General features: G+C 42.6%; 1 protein-coding gene across 2 annotated transcripts in view; it reads left to right on the top strand.

Annotated features, from left to right (window-relative positions):
• Positions 1-13994, top strand: part of SLC16A3 (solute carrier family 16 member 3) — a 32500-nt gene extending 18506 nt beyond the window's left edge. For both annotated transcript variants that reach the window (XM_072990641.2, XM_078384245.1), the window contains 4 exons: positions 2175-2417; positions 4274-4417; positions 6412-7179; positions 8473-13994. In XM_072990641.2, coding sequence (XP_072846742.1) covers positions 2195-2417; positions 4274-4417; positions 6412-7179; positions 8473-8732 — 1395 coding nt within the window. In that variant the 5' untranslated portion in view covers positions 2175-2194 and the 3' untranslated portion in view covers positions 8733-13994. The remainder of the gene's footprint in view (positions 1-2174; positions 2418-4273; positions 4418-6411; positions 7180-8472) is intronic.
• Positions 13995-15303: the final 1309 nt, after the last annotated feature.

Genomic DNA, 15303 nt, shown 5'->3' with positions numbered 1-15303 from the left:
GAAATGCGGGCATGATATTGTGCAGCAATTTTGGGCCATTTCCCTCATTCCCTGCTGTCCTTCTGCAAGACCTTTCTCTTCAAGCAAGCTTTTCCCTTTAGTGACTGGCTCCCTGAGTGGAGTTTTTAAATTGATTGTTCTGTCTTACTGCTTTGAATGTGTTTTTGACATTGGATGCATATTGGTATACTTACTGTTTTTAACTTTAAATATTGTCTTTTAAGGATGTAAGCCACCTTGGATCCTTTTTAAGGAGAAAGGCAGGCGAACAATATTTTAAATAAATAATTAAATTTCCTGGCATTTTGAATCACTGATACAGAAGCACATATCCCACATTCATAAACACACTCTCTCTCTCTCTCTCTCTCTCTCTCTCTGTGTGTGTGTGTAACAAAATCTGAGTATGCCACAGCTGGCCAGACTGAGATTAGCTATGTTGATTAAATTTGCCTTTGTTCTTCAAGGTTAGGAGTATAAAAGAGTAGCCCATAGCATTTGGCTTCATCTCATGTTGTCTTCACGATGTTTCAAGTTTCTTATGTTTCTCTGTGTTACTATGGTTGTGGAACCTGTTCTGTTGAGACCCAGAGACTCAGTTATGCTTTGTTATTCTTGTCTGTTGCACCAAAACAAACAACACTTATTTCTTTGCACTGTAATAAATTTACCTTCTTAGAAATTGTATGTGTGTTGGCTATTGCATGGAACTTCGTTACTAAACCCGGCACCTAGGACTGACTTGTCACTACCGAGTCAACGTTTTGCTGGAAGAATTGTGGGAGCAGTTTAGCCCCTGTTTCCTTTGCCTCTCAGGGGTGCCCTCCAAGGTCTGTGAAATCTCATCCAGTTCCAGATGCAAATCCATGCTGGGCAAAAGGAGTGGGAGCAGAAAAATCTACTTTGCAGTATTGATGGACAGCAGCTTTGCTGGATCTGGGGAGCTGAGCCCTGGGAGCAGTAGTGGTGGGCTTGCTGAGCCCCTTTCTGTTTCCCCCTTCTCATTCCTTGGGTCTCTTTTCTATAATACAATTCTTTAAGCTGGGGAGACTAGAGCAGTAAATGCAAACATAGATTAGTTATGTGCAGTCAGGTTGGAACTATGTTATAGCAAACCTAATAGGTCTTTCAAGGTACATGAGTTATTTAAGGAACGATTTTGCCAGTTCCCCATCCCCAGTGACCTTCCATGGTTGAGCAGGGATTCAAACCCACCCCTCCTGAGTCCTAGTCTGTCACACTATCCACTGCACCACACTGGGTACTAAAACTGAAGTTATTTGTGTTTCATGAGCTAGCCAAAATATTGTTTGTTTGTTTGTTTGTTTTTTTAAACCTACCACGGATCATCTCTAATTCTCTTTTGTATTATATTCACATATGCTTTGCATGTTGATTTGTTTCTGTATTTTGTCTGTAGATGATCAAATGATTCTCCACTGAATAGGACATGCCCCAAATAAATTGGATACATCCATTTGCAATGTTCATATGTTGGAGGGCACCTTCATAAAAGAGCCCCATCTGAATATGTCTTGCATCGCTGTCTGCTTCCATCCCCAGCAAACAAATCTGTTTTTATTTTATGCAAATCTGGTACCACAGAAGACCTCTGTCTCTCCTCTGCCATATTGTCCAAACGCCCCACCTGAATCAGAGCTAATATTCCTTTACAATAATCTCTAATACTTGGGCACACTTACTTCCACAATAAAAATGCAAACAACTGTGGAAAGCCTTCCTTTCCCTTCCACAAGGCCTCCTGTTTAGAGTCTGTGTGCCAGCCCAGTCCTTTGTTGCATAATAAAGACTGCATTTGGTTGTTTTGTCTCGTACCTGTAGTCAATATAATAACTATTTTAACTATAACAGGCCAACATAAAATAAAAATAAGAAAAGAAGGCAAAAACATTGTAGCACCTTAACTCTTGGATAGCCCAGTGGTTTAGGTATCCGACTTTGGAGCCAGAGGTTGGGAGTTCCATTTGCCACTGTCCTTTCTTGACGAGGGCTGGACTTCATGATCCATAGAGTCTCTTCCAGCCCTGCAGTTCTAAGATGATGATGATGATGATGATGATGATGATGATCATGATCATGATGATCATGATGATGATGATGATGATGATGATGATTGAAGACTAACTGCTATATTTTTTACTGTTATTTCTTAGGAAACTTGTAAGGTCTCATAATGGGAGCTGTGGTGGTTGACGACGGTCCCTCCGGAGTTAAAGCCCCAGATGGCGGCTGGGGCTGGGCTGTTCTGTTTGGATGTTTTGTCATCACTGGATTCTCCTACGCCTTCCCAAAGGCCATGAGTGTCTTCTTTAAGGAACTTATCCGGGAGTTTAGCGTCGGTTACAGTGACACAGCATGGATTTCTTCCATTTTATTGGCCATGCTCTATGGAACAGGTAAGTTCTCTTCGGGTTTTAATATTCAACCCATACTGTTCCCCAAGGTTCTTTAGCCAACATACTCTTCAGCCTCCTGCACTTTTGCCATTTATCTTGAATGATCAGCTGTAATAAGCAGTACTTTTTGTTTTCCACGACATGATTGAAAGCCTAGTAAAATGAAAAAGTATAAAGAACTAAGTGAAACTAGAAAACCTGTAAGAAACTTATTGTTCTTGTTTAGGTAGATTATGAGTGGGCTGGGTGATCTTGATTCTTGCTTTTTATATTATTTCTGATCGTGAGAGAAAAGACCAGGCTCCTGACTGGGCATTTCCTTTTAGGGACTTAAGGTCACCATTGTATCACCTTTCCCCTTTGGAGGGGACTGCTTTGGGGTAAATGAGAGCAAGGCCCATCCCACTTGTTGTGTAGAGGGAGAAGAGGTGATTGCCAGTTTGAATTATACATTGGCCTACCTATTATGAGTCCCCTTCCTCCTGCTATCGGTAAACTAAATTTGTGTAGACCCCAGTTGTGGAAAATCAGTGCAGATACTGGAGTACTGGCGCAGAGTGTCCTTGGCAAGTCATTTATCTGGGGATGAACTGCTGTGGTTTGCATCATCTGACGTTTCTGGCCAGTCATTAAGCGCAGCTTCTCCAAATTATGTTACACTCTAGATCTGAGATTACCAATTACCATTTGTGCTGCATGCCAGGTTCTGTTCAGCTGAGAAGGATTCTAGATTCTGAGAAGACTGAGCCAGTGAAAAGCACTTTTGGCCACTGTCCCAGGTCGCAATTTGTGGACCCAGAGGCTTGTTAAAGTTGCAAGCCAACAACAAGAGGGGAAGCAGAAAACCAGCTGTTTGGAGCAGGGCCAGTGAACCTGCAACTCTCTGGATGTTCAGATGTCCATCAGGCCTAGCCAGCAAGGCCATTTGTGCCAGGGGTAGTTGTTTGTCAACATCTGGAGGGTCAGATGTGACCCAGCCATACGCTAGGATGACCTGCCTACCTCTCCCTCTTGCAAGATCCAACAGTCACTTCGACTGCACTGCTCTCTGGATTTGGTCAGCCCAGCGATCACAAGCCCCATGCTGTGCTTCTTCATAATAGGTGAGCAGAGACACTGCAGGGCTCAGTTCAGGGGAACTCCAAGGTTTCAGTGGATTCCCATCAACAAAATATATTGTTGGCTTTGGTGCCTGGATTGAGTGCCAGCTGTCTGCAGTTTGCCTATTGCTTGAGGTGGGGGCTGAGTGCTGCTCTGACATCACTAGAGCTGTCTGCTACATCCCTTGCATGTGCATATACCTCCCTCCACCCTTGCCCATCCATACTGTGCCATGTCAGACAAGGGGGCAGGAGCGTATGGAGGGGAAAGGATTGATGAGGAGATGGAGGTGCTGGTGAATATGGCTGTGGTGTTCCCACTGCCAAGAGAAGAAATAAGGAGGCACTCCCCTGACTTTGAGTACTCTGTCTGTGGGAACGTCTCACTCTTGCGAGCAAATGCATGATGGGAAGGGCTGTAATGGGAATTGCATATGTCCAGCCCTGGTGATTTTTCAGGTCAGTCTCCCATTGCGTCTTCAGCATGAAGCATTCCCATAGGTAGGGGGTTCTGGAGAGCTGCCTTGGATCACCGTCCTCCAGAACAGCAAAGGCGTGGTAGCGCTGGCAGTGAAGGGTGGAACATTTACTGCCTCTTGAGCTCTGCCACCTTGCAGTGACCACCTGACTAGGCTTATCAGTAGGGCCACCTCTGCCGAAATGTAAGAGGAAAATAGACAAGATTTAAGTGATAAATCATTGTTTGTGGTGAGGTACAGAAGCAGGACTCTAAATTATTGTATCCATTTCGCTCAGGTCCCCTGTGCAGCGTGTGTGTCAATCGTTGGGGCTGCCGTCCTGTCATGCTGGTTGGAGGTCTCTTTGCTTCCCTTGGGATGATCTTAGCTTCCTTCTCCACCAATATCATTCAGGTCTATCTTAGTGCTGGTGTCATTACAGGTAAGTACTAGAGAGAGTGTTTGAAAGAACCAGTCGGTGTGTTGTCTGTCACTTTCAGCCATGCTACGTCGTCCACTGGCATATAAGAGGCTGTGGGCCAGCTTGACATTGGTGGCAAAAACAGCAGACCTTGCGGCCTTCTCTTTGAGGTGCTGGTACCCTGCCTGCCTAGAGAGGCCTGGGTAGAATCTTTCCGGATGACATTCCGAAGCAACTGTTTCGGAAGGGCTGTAGAATGTGCTTGCCTGACAGTACTTGCCTCATCTCACCTTTCAAAGCAGCTCTGTTCCCCCCCCCCCCATCTATTCTGTTTGCTAACTGCTTTCTAGCTTTGTCTTATTTCCCAGAGCCACCTGGGGCAAAAGAACAAAATGCCCTCTTCTCAAGATGTGTAGTTCCCAAAGACAACCATTTTATTTATTTATTTATTTATTTATTTATTTATTTATTTATTTATTCATTCATTCATTCATTCATTCATTCATTCATTCATTCATTCATTCATTCATTCATTATGCTGCCCACACTACCCAAAGGTCTCTGGGCAGCTTACAACATTTAAAATACAATTATATGAAGTGGAAAATCACAAAACACCTTCTCCCAAGGCTGTCAATAAAGAGCAAATAATAAAAAAAAAACTCTACTGACTGGGGCAAATGTCTTCCTCTCCCAAATGGTAGGCACTGCTACTTCCTTTTCTTGCAGTCCAGCGTCTGTTACCTTTCTGTACTCCTTCGTCACGCGAGTGAGCAGGGCTTGCTCTACCATGTTTGTGGGTGAATAGGCTTGGAGTTGGGTTACAGCAAACTGTGACCCCTGGAAGGCCCTGGCACTGCCCCGTCCTCTCTTTCCCTGTGACAGTGCCACAGCTTCAGCTGCTGTTTGCCCATGTGCCTGCCTGCCAGTCTACCCTGGGGGCCCTCCCCCTGTAAAGAAGCACTGGCCTCATAAAACAAAACAACACGGTGCATGGCAATATGCAGGCTACAGCCAGCGCTTCTTTACAGAAGGTTGTCAAGGTAAATAGGAAACAAGGAGGCAAGGTGTGGTGGTGGGGCTGAGGGGGGGAAGAGAGAGGGAGGCAGCAGCAAAAATATATATTAATGGTAGCAAAGCTCGGGCCACCTCCAACATTGAAGAAGCAGCCAGTATGAATCTGTCGCTGATACTTCATTCCCGTACATACTTCTGTGGTTACTAAATTAATGACTTGCCATTCAAATTAATGGCATCCACTCCAACTGAGTGTTGGGAGAGTGAGAACAGGCAAAAGAAAATATTTCTTGACCCAGTGTGTTGTTAGACTGTGGAACTCCTTGCCACAGGATGTGATGATGGCATTTGGCCTTGATGCCTTTGAAAGGAGATTAGACAGATTCCTGGAGGAAAAGTCCGTCGCAGGTTCCAAGCCATGATGGGGATGTAAAATCTCCAGGCTTCAAAGGAAGGGGCCTCCAAATGCCAGATGCAGGGGGAAGATGTATCAGGAGAGAGGTCTCTAGTTGTCTCGTGTGCTCCCAGAGGCCTCTGGTGGGGGCCAATGTGAAATACAGGAAGCTGGACTAGGTGGGCCCTTGGCCTAATGTGGCAGGGCTCTTCTTATGTTCTTATTTAATACTGTGTGGAAATAACCTAAGAACCTGAATCCTAAAAATAAAATCAGATTGATCTCTTAGATTATGATACATGTTTGGTTTTCCTGGAAAATATTTCCTCCACCACCACCAAAACAAGCAAAAGAGCTATCATGTTTGTGCTGGGGTTAAAACAATTTGTCTTTGGTGAAAACAAATTACCCCAAACATAGAGGTAGTGAGCTTCCCTTTGCTTGACCCAGGCTGCTCCATCTCTCTTCCTGAATCAGTTTGGCCAACCAGGAAACAGCACACGCTGACATGGTGGCATGACAAGGCTATCACACAACTGGTCTTTTTTGGGGGGGGGCATGAACCCAGTATGCCTTTTAAATGACCTTATTTCTCCTTTCCCAGGATTGGGCCTGGCACTCAACTTCCAGCCATCGCTCATCATGCTAAACCGCTACTTCAGCGTGCGGCGGCCTTTGGCCAACGGGCTGGCTGCGGCCGGGAGCCCCGTGTTCCTCTGTGCCCTTTCCCCTTTAGGGCAGATATTACAACCTGCCTATGGATGGCGAGGGGGTTTTCTCATCTTGGGAGGACTCCTTTTGAACTGCTGTGTTTGTGGAGCTCTGATGAGACCTTTGGACCCTCCTAAAAAAAACGAAGCTTCCCAAGGGACCTCTGAGAAAGCCCCCAAGAAGAAGCTGCTGGATTTCAGCGTCTTCCGGGATCGCGGCTTCCTAATCTACACCATAGCGGCATCGATCATGGTGCTGGGCTTGTTTGTGCCCCCTGTCTTTGTGGTGAGCTATGCTAAAGATCTGAAGTACGAGGACACCAAATCAGCTTTTCTTCTGACCATCCTTGGATTCATTGATATCTTTGCTCGGCCCATTTGTGGAATAGTGGCCGGCTTGAAGTGGGTGAGGCCCCGCTGCGTCTACCTCTTTAGTTTTGCCATGCTCTTTAATGGCTTTACTGATCTCATGGGGTCCATGTCCTACAATTACGGCGGTCTGGTCGTCTTCTGCATTTTCTTTGGCATTTCCTACGGAATGGTTGGTGCTCTTCAGTTCGAGGTCCTCATGGCAATTGTTGGTACACAGAAGTTTTCCAGTGCCATTGGCTTAGTTCTTCTGGCGGAGGCATTGGCTGTTCTGATTGGACCGCCTGGAGCAGGTCAGCATGCCCTTCCATTCCTTCACTGTTTATTAAGCAGGGAGGGGCAGTATTTTGTACAAAAAGTCAGAAAAGGGATGCAAATTAGTTTGGGAGATGATGATGATGATGATGTGCTTCTTATTTCTCACCATTGCTGGTGCCTAGGGGGAAAACACAGGGTCAAGCCCTAAACATTAAAGAAATCAAATCTTAAAAACATCAGATGACATGTTTACCAAATCATTCTGAGTTTTGGGGGCGGGGGGCAGAATTAGTGATTTTGTAAATATGTCATTTTTACAGCTGTGTATGCTACTCTATCAAGTCAGAACTGACTTATTGCAACCTGAATATAGCTAATAACTTTTAAAATGGTATTTAATAAATACCATTTTAAAGTGGTGGATAACTGTTAATGGCTACCAATCATACAATTATATTGTAGCTGCGGTACCAGAAGTTCTGAATACCAGTTACTGTTTAATATGAATAGGAGGATGCTGTTTCATTCATGTCCAGCTTGTGGGCTCCCTGTGAGCTCCTGACTGGTTGCAGAATACTTGACTAGGCAGAGCTTTGGCCGGATCCAGCACAGGTCTCATGTTCTTCACTGCATGCGTGAGACTGACAAGAACTTTGATGCTGAAGCCTACGAGTATGAAATCAAGTTCAGGAAGAGAGTAAGGAGCAAAGATCAGAGAGCAGAAACAGTGTGTGCGTGGTGGCGTCCCACTCAAGACATAGCCACTTCACATAAGGTCCTAAATGGCAACAATAAAAAGAGCCGAATTAAAGAATTGACTTAAACTGAATTTCCACAGTTTTGCTACATATTTAAAAGCTTGGACTCCTAGCTCACATCTTTGTCTAGGATGCTTTGTTCCATATCCTAAGGGAAATGGTCTCAAACATTTTAAGATATGTTATTTTACAAATTGATATTACAATATTTATTTTGATGCATGTGCTCCTTCTTTCAGCTGAATATAAGTAGCTAAAATAAGTAAATACAAAACATAGGAGAGCAATTAAACATCTGGAAACTTGAAACCTACATATTATGCACATATACATGAGAGAGAGAGAGAGAGAGAGAGAGAGAGAGACTCAATTATTGTTCATCACCGCCGTGTATTTTTTTAATAAAAAATCATCGCAGGGATCTAATTTTGAGCAACGTAGGCTTTTTTCTTAGAAGATACCTGACTGTTTCCTTCTCAATATGTTGAATCCGTCCCTTCAAACTAATAGAAAAAGATTTTGAGGTGTGGAAATGAGTATGTTACTAAACGTGTCTATGTTCTCTTCCAGGCAAACTCTTGGATGCAACACACAAATATATGTATGTGTTTCTTTTGGCGGGTACTGAAGTAGTCACCTCGTCTGTGGTGCTGGCTGTGGGAAATGCCTGCTGCATCCGACGAGCAAAACAAACAACAGAAGATGCCGCTGAAAGAGAAGGCTTAAACAAACAACCTGGAGAGGCCAAGGTGGACTCGATTGAAGTGGAACACTTTCTGAAAGGCGAGAAAAACGGAGAGGTCGTCACTAACCCGGAAACATGTGTTTGAGTGTGGCGAGAGTGAACGTCCGACATGTAGGCAGAGATTGAGACAATTTTGAAATGGTTTATTTGTTTTAGAAATAGGACTAGCTTAGGGCTGGGCCATCTTGTTTGGGGGACTGGAAGACAACCAGCTCATGAAATCTCTGTTTGAAAGCTGTCTTGTTAGGTAACCTTTCTCCCTGCTTAAAATAGGATCGGTCTTCTGCTTGGGTGTAACTATTATTGTAAGCTAAACAAACATCTTTGTAAGACACAGGTAGGGGTCCTGCTTTGCGTTACCAGAAAATGCTCACGTGGATGAAAATATTTTACCCAAAGAGGAATTATGCCAAACTTCCCTCTCATACAGATGAAAGAATAATCTGTTTTTGTGTGTGCGATGCACCTCAGTTTGTGGCTGCTTTACGAAAAATGGCTCAACAAGGAAAAATCTCAGGGACTTGGTCGTCTCCAGTAGGTTTTAGAACCCATCCATTCCCAAATACATCTAGATCATTTGGCTCAGCCATAATCTAATTTTCATTGCACGTACAATGTCCAATAACCTTTGATTTGTCAGTGTATTTTTATTAGTTTTATTTCTGTTTGTCTGTCTGTTTGTTTGTTTTAGGAGTCTTTTTTATTGGAAATATAATACATGTCACAAGGTAGGCACTGCAGTGCTTCCTGGGAAACCTCAGAACAGCTGTTCCCAAAGGGGTGATAACAGATTGAAAGTTGTAATTCTAACAAGCCAGTGGAAGAAGAAAAAAAGCAAAGCAAAGTTGGCTGCTCTCCTTCTACGCTGCCCACTGACCTTTGGCTTGAAATACAGTCCCTTTAGAACATGTCTTATATTTAAACAGTTGTAAAACTTTCTGTCCACATGGGAAACCATTTCAAAAGCAAGAGACAGAGACTCATTTTTAGAAGTGAGCCTTTACTACCTGTGGGTTCCACATTAAACCAGAAGGGAGGGAGGATATATGGTTTATGTAGTTTGGATGTTTTTTTTTAATGATTAAAAGGAGTTTCCTAATAAATGCTGATAAAAGAACATTTGGCCCCTATTATTCAAAGACCATGAGGGATCCTTGATCAGTCCCAAAAGCCTTGATGGCCTTTGGATACTCATACTCTTCTGAATAAAAATTCAGGGGTGGTAGCATATCTATCCTTTTGTTCTCTGTGACTCACAGTAGTTGCTGAATGGTGGCCGAGTGCTCATATGGTGGAAGATAACATTTGGGAGCATGTTCTATTTGGTGGTAAGGCTCACAAAGAGCCTCATGATGACTGAGATACGTATTAGAGATAACTCATGGCTTCCCACTCTTTGAAGAGACCACCAGATGGAAGAGTTGCTGGAATTCACAGCTTCACTATCCTTTTCTTACAACATTTATGGGAAATGGGTGGATTCCTCTCTCCTTCCACCCCACCCCGTTCTTTCAAAGTACAATGGAAATACAGGCTGATGATTCCAAGTTGTTGTATACATAATTCTTATTATTATTATTATTCATTGAATTTCTATACCACCCAGTTAGTGACAAACACTACTCCAGGTGGTGTATATAATAAAACAAGCTTACCTCAACCACCCTACCCAGATATCTGAATTCTTTTGAAAGACAAAGCTCTTGAGGTGTCTAGTTTTGTATTAACCAAACTTGTCTACATAAAAAAGCTTAGTCCTACACATAACTTTAGTCATATTATTAAGTCATGGACATGTTTTCAGAGGATTCTGTGCTCTCTGCTAAATATTAAGTTCCCTGTTATAGTTAGGTAAGTGAGTGACCAAGTGGTACCCACAGGAAAGCACCAGGACGGCCAGTTGTGTCCCATGATAACCTCTGGCCAAAATTCTGTTACAGATTTCTACAAATGTAAGTGTAATTGTGCAAATCATTGAGGTGAATTGCTGCTAATTAGCATGCTGTCAGGTGTGATTTGCATCACTATCTTATGTGAGCAGCAACTACAGTAATTAATTAGCAATTTGCCACCACAATATGAATCCACTGCCAACATAAACCCACAGTAGAATTCTGGCCAGTGACAGTACAGCACTTACGTTGCACAGACCCAGAACACAATTAAGAATGACAGAACTACCTTTGTTTTTCTCTTCTGTTCTTGTACCATCACCTAGAATGGTGGACAAGCTGTAGCCAAGAGATGCTATTGGACTCCCAACTCCACTCAGTTCATGTTTAGGAGATGTGGTCCGGTAACATCTGGAGGGCCACCTCTTGTTCATCTGATCTGTGCCCTACATTTGTAAGAGCTGTCAGCCTTTGGATAGAAGGTAGCACAGTAAGGATGTGGAGCAGTCCTTGACAAAGCAGAGTGAGAAGAGGAAGCTCAGGGCCTTTTGCTTACATTGTTTCTGCCTTCCATGTTGACCCCAGCCATGACGTCAAATGCATAGATGGTCTCAACAAAGAAAGCGTGATGGTAAGCCTGCATATGCCCAGCACCAAGGACTTAGGAAGCTGTTTATCACTTGTTTGCAAATTAGCTTTGAAGTTTTCTGTAACAATACCTCAGGCTGATTTTATGCTATTTCCCTTTGCTTAGATTTCAGATGCAAAGTCTTTGTTCCCTTAGCTTTTCCCATAGAAATGTAGTGAGGTATTATTCAGAGATACAATGGAAAATAGTAAAAGAGTTCCAATCAGTTTCTATTGTAATGTTTCACCAAAGAGGGAATATGTAGATAGGATAATACTACATCTGGCAGAAACATCCATTCTGCTACTTTTAGTAGCAGGAGCATAGGACCAAAAAGAGGTTAAAAAAACCTCACAGACATTAGATTAAGCTCAGTTAGGAGTACAGAATATTTTGGATGCAGATGTTGGAACACAGAATTTAGCTACAATAACCTACGTTATAACTGGGGTAGTATTGCTCCAAGCACCAAAATGACGTCAGTTTCCTGACTTGGGGCAGTGATACAAAAAACCTGACAGATCAAGATAAAACCTCCCTAGGAAATTGAACCCCAGTGTTTTTTGGAAATAACTAAATATTCCAAAGGAGAAGTTAAGCTACAAACCCATAAACCGGCTGATCAAGAAAAACTTTTCATTCATATGTTATTTAGTAAAGTTTTTAAGAAGCAGCAGTCTAGGGTCATTGAATTAAAGTATATTTAAATATGGGCTGAGATATTTGTCAATAATATTATTTGGAAACTGAGTGCACTGGTAGCCCAGGATTTATTTCTTCTCCTGTTCCAGCTCTTCTGCATAATTCTGGCCATGCTTACTGTTTGTCTTGGCTTTCAGACCACTAGGCAGTAAGGCCTCCATTACAATGACTCCTATAGGTAACCATAGAGCTTGTCAAGGCCACATGTCTGCTTCTGAATCAGAGTGAGTAGAAAGAAAATATTGTATACCCCTAGCAAATGGTATACCTCTAGAGTATTAGATTTCAGTTGAGAAACTGACTTCTAGTTCAGGACAGAGAAAAAGGCCAAAGAGAGGGAGAGAAAAGGATGACTTAAAAATGGGAAGCTGGATCTGTCGCAAAGCTGTTTATATTTTTTCGGATTTTATCAAACTATTGTTTGAATAAGCTGCTAAAGTTATGTGGATATTGCTCCTTTTATCTTATTAATCCCAGAGATGTTAATTATAATTTTTCGGGGGTACACATCTAACAGCTCATTGAACACAGGCAGAAAGAAGATACCTTCTAGTGCAGGTAACCTTAGGTAACCCAGGTGTTCTTGCACTGCAACTCCCAGAAACCCTGGCCAGCACCGCCAATGGGGAAGGCTTCTGGGAATTGCAGTCCAAAAACTCCAAGGTTGGGAACCTCTTTTCTAGTGCAACAATGAATAAGACAGGATATGCATTGCATTTTACCATTTTTTTTCTCCAGGCAGAAGATTGCTTACATGATTAACTTCTTTTTAAAAGTATCATCTTCATATTGACCATTTCATGTCCCTTTTTGGGGGGGCCAAAACCTCTGTCCAAGAAATTACTGTTTGAAATCTATGCATTCATGGATGATTGACAATATTTTCACAAGTTCCTTTAATAGCTGTGAGGAATAAAAGAATCTTACCTCTAAATATGGCTACGTACATTGAGTTTCCACATGGTTTTTCTATTAGGAAAGGCTGTAATTTGCATATGGCCAAATGATGGTTGACTACTCTTTATTTCGTCATTGTTTCTCTTGTTCCCTTATCAGATTGTATATAAGGTAAGGTATATGTATATGTATGTGTGTGCACAGATGTTAATGAATGCAAAATGTATGCATTCACAGAGGAAAATACAGCTGCAGCAGTTTATGTATCTTGATCAAAAGACCTGTATGTGCCCCAGCATACATGGCCCTCTCTTGCATAGGTCAGGCTCCCAATTCATTTTAAAGAATGCAGAAAAAAACACATCTGTAGTGGGAATGCAGCATAGATTAACATTTCTTCCTGAAATGAACGAGGACAAAAATCTGTAACAGTAGTTGTTTATATTCTTGACCTGGATTTACTGGAATTAAGCCCAAGATTTTCTCTAACTGTTCAAAAATGAACATGAATTCTTGACCACAGAAAATGAAGTTGTCACATGATCTTTATGTATTGTTTCCATGCAGAGCATAAATGAAAGCAGTTGAACCAAATATGTTGAAAATGATGCCACAGTCCTTTAAACCGTGACCAGGAGCCTTGTTTCTTTCCCTTTGGCGCATCCTTGCTGTTATCATGTTATCTGCCCCCCCCCCCGCCTCCTCCTAGGAGGTGACAGGGTGAGGGAATGCAACACATTTCCCTTCATTCCCTTTCCCATTAATCTGCACAAAGTCTATGCAATTCTGTTGGTTGTCTCAACAAAACTTGGCCCCCGCCAATCATCGTCACTATGACAACATCAAAATGCTTGCCTTCTTCTGCTCTCAAAGTGCAGCTGATGCTGCAGGGCAAGGCCTGCTAGGCTGTAGCAATGGAGGGTTTCCAGGAGAACTGAGCTCTTCTGTGTGCTTTGGATAGGATTAGCTGCAGAATTTGTCAATTTCAGGTGTCACTCTGTGTGCGTGTGTGTGAGTGTACACGCGTGCTTCTGTGTGAGAGTCAATATATTGCTGTGTGTGACGAGTGTGTGCTTGGCAACACGTTTAAATGAAGTCACTTTTGTCCCTGCTTTCAAAGAAATGCACTTTAATGTAATAATATGTGGATGAACCCTGTAAGTTGGATTTACGCTTTTCTAGTTAACTGTTGCAACTATAGTGAATAAAGTTATTTATTCTGTTGTCAGTATTGTTGCTTCAGAAGGTGCGGTGGGATAAGAAACCTCAGGGGTCTTTAAAAGTCCACTGTTCCCCCAGCCCCCATACTGGCCCACAGTGGGCCCAGGACTGTCTCAGAAGTGCCCAGGTATGCACTTTCAATTATTATTAATTTTTTCAGGGGTGAGGGACCCTTAAACACCTGATGCAAAAACAAACAAACAAACAAAAACAACCTTCAAAATACAATTCCTGGAGATGTCCTTGAATGTTTTAATCAATTGCTTTTAATGGGGGGGGGTTTAAGTGGCTTTGGGGAGCGCAAGAATACCCTTGGGCAGAACAGCATGTGGTGCTTCAGCTCTGCCACACAAGATATATTCTTCTGCTCCACACATTCTGGTCTGGGACTTGTTTTCTCTTGCAAAGCATAGGATGACTTGGGGGAGGGATCACACCTTCTCCCCCAGTACTGCAGCAATTGGGCAGCAGCTAGATCACAACTCTCCTAGTCTGCTTCTAGCTAGATCTTTTTAAAATAAAGCTATTTAGGTTAGAACAGGCTTAGGATGGTTTTCGATAGATCATCACTCACAACCTTCTTGCATTTTTTAAATGAGACGCCAGCCATTTAAATGGCAACATTATGTACCACTTGTTTACAAAATTAAGGAGAGAATGAGGGAGTGTGGGAGCAAAGGACAACATATTTCCTTTTCCTTCCCCCCCTTCTTTTTCCCTCTTTGTTTCATTTTGTCAATATGCTGAAACAGGTTATCTCTTTGGAAACTGGATCTATGAACAATATGTGGCAAGGGGAAACCATTTAACCCCCCCCCCCCAATCACCTTGCATTTCTAACATTTACACATAGCACAAGGAACACAGCAGAGATGCAAACATGTCATTTAGTACTCTCGTGTCATCAGAAAATGCCACCCTGGCTTTATTAATTCAAAACTGATGTTATAAAAAAAAAAGACAGTAGTGGTCAACAGGATTATGCATGTACAATATGATGGTATAATGTGGCCAACAAATTGTATGGCACATCGAATAGAACCCAAAAGATACAGGGAGAAACAGTCTCAGGATGTCTGGGATAAATAACAATATGTTGTATCTTTATTAAGTGGTGAAAAGCTTTAAAAACTTTCTTGCTTAATGTGTTTCGACAGGGGCTTCATCAGAAGCAAAATCTTTATACAGTATTTTTCTGGGCTGTATCAGCTCCGAAGAAGCTTATTTACCCCAGACATCCTGAGACTGCTTGTCCCTGTATCTTTTGGTATAATGTGGCCACCACAGCACAGAAAGACTTTATAGAGCAGGAGAGT

Source organism: Pogona vitticeps, chromosome 2 (genome assembly GCF_051106095.1).
Source record: "Pogona vitticeps strain Pit_001003342236 chromosome 2, PviZW2.1, whole genome shotgun sequence".
NCBI classification, from domain to species: Eukaryota; Metazoa; Chordata; class Lepidosauria; order Squamata; family Agamidae; genus Pogona; species Pogona vitticeps.
Note: the sequence above shows the minus strand (reverse complement) of the source record. Positions and strands in the feature narration are given on the sequence as shown.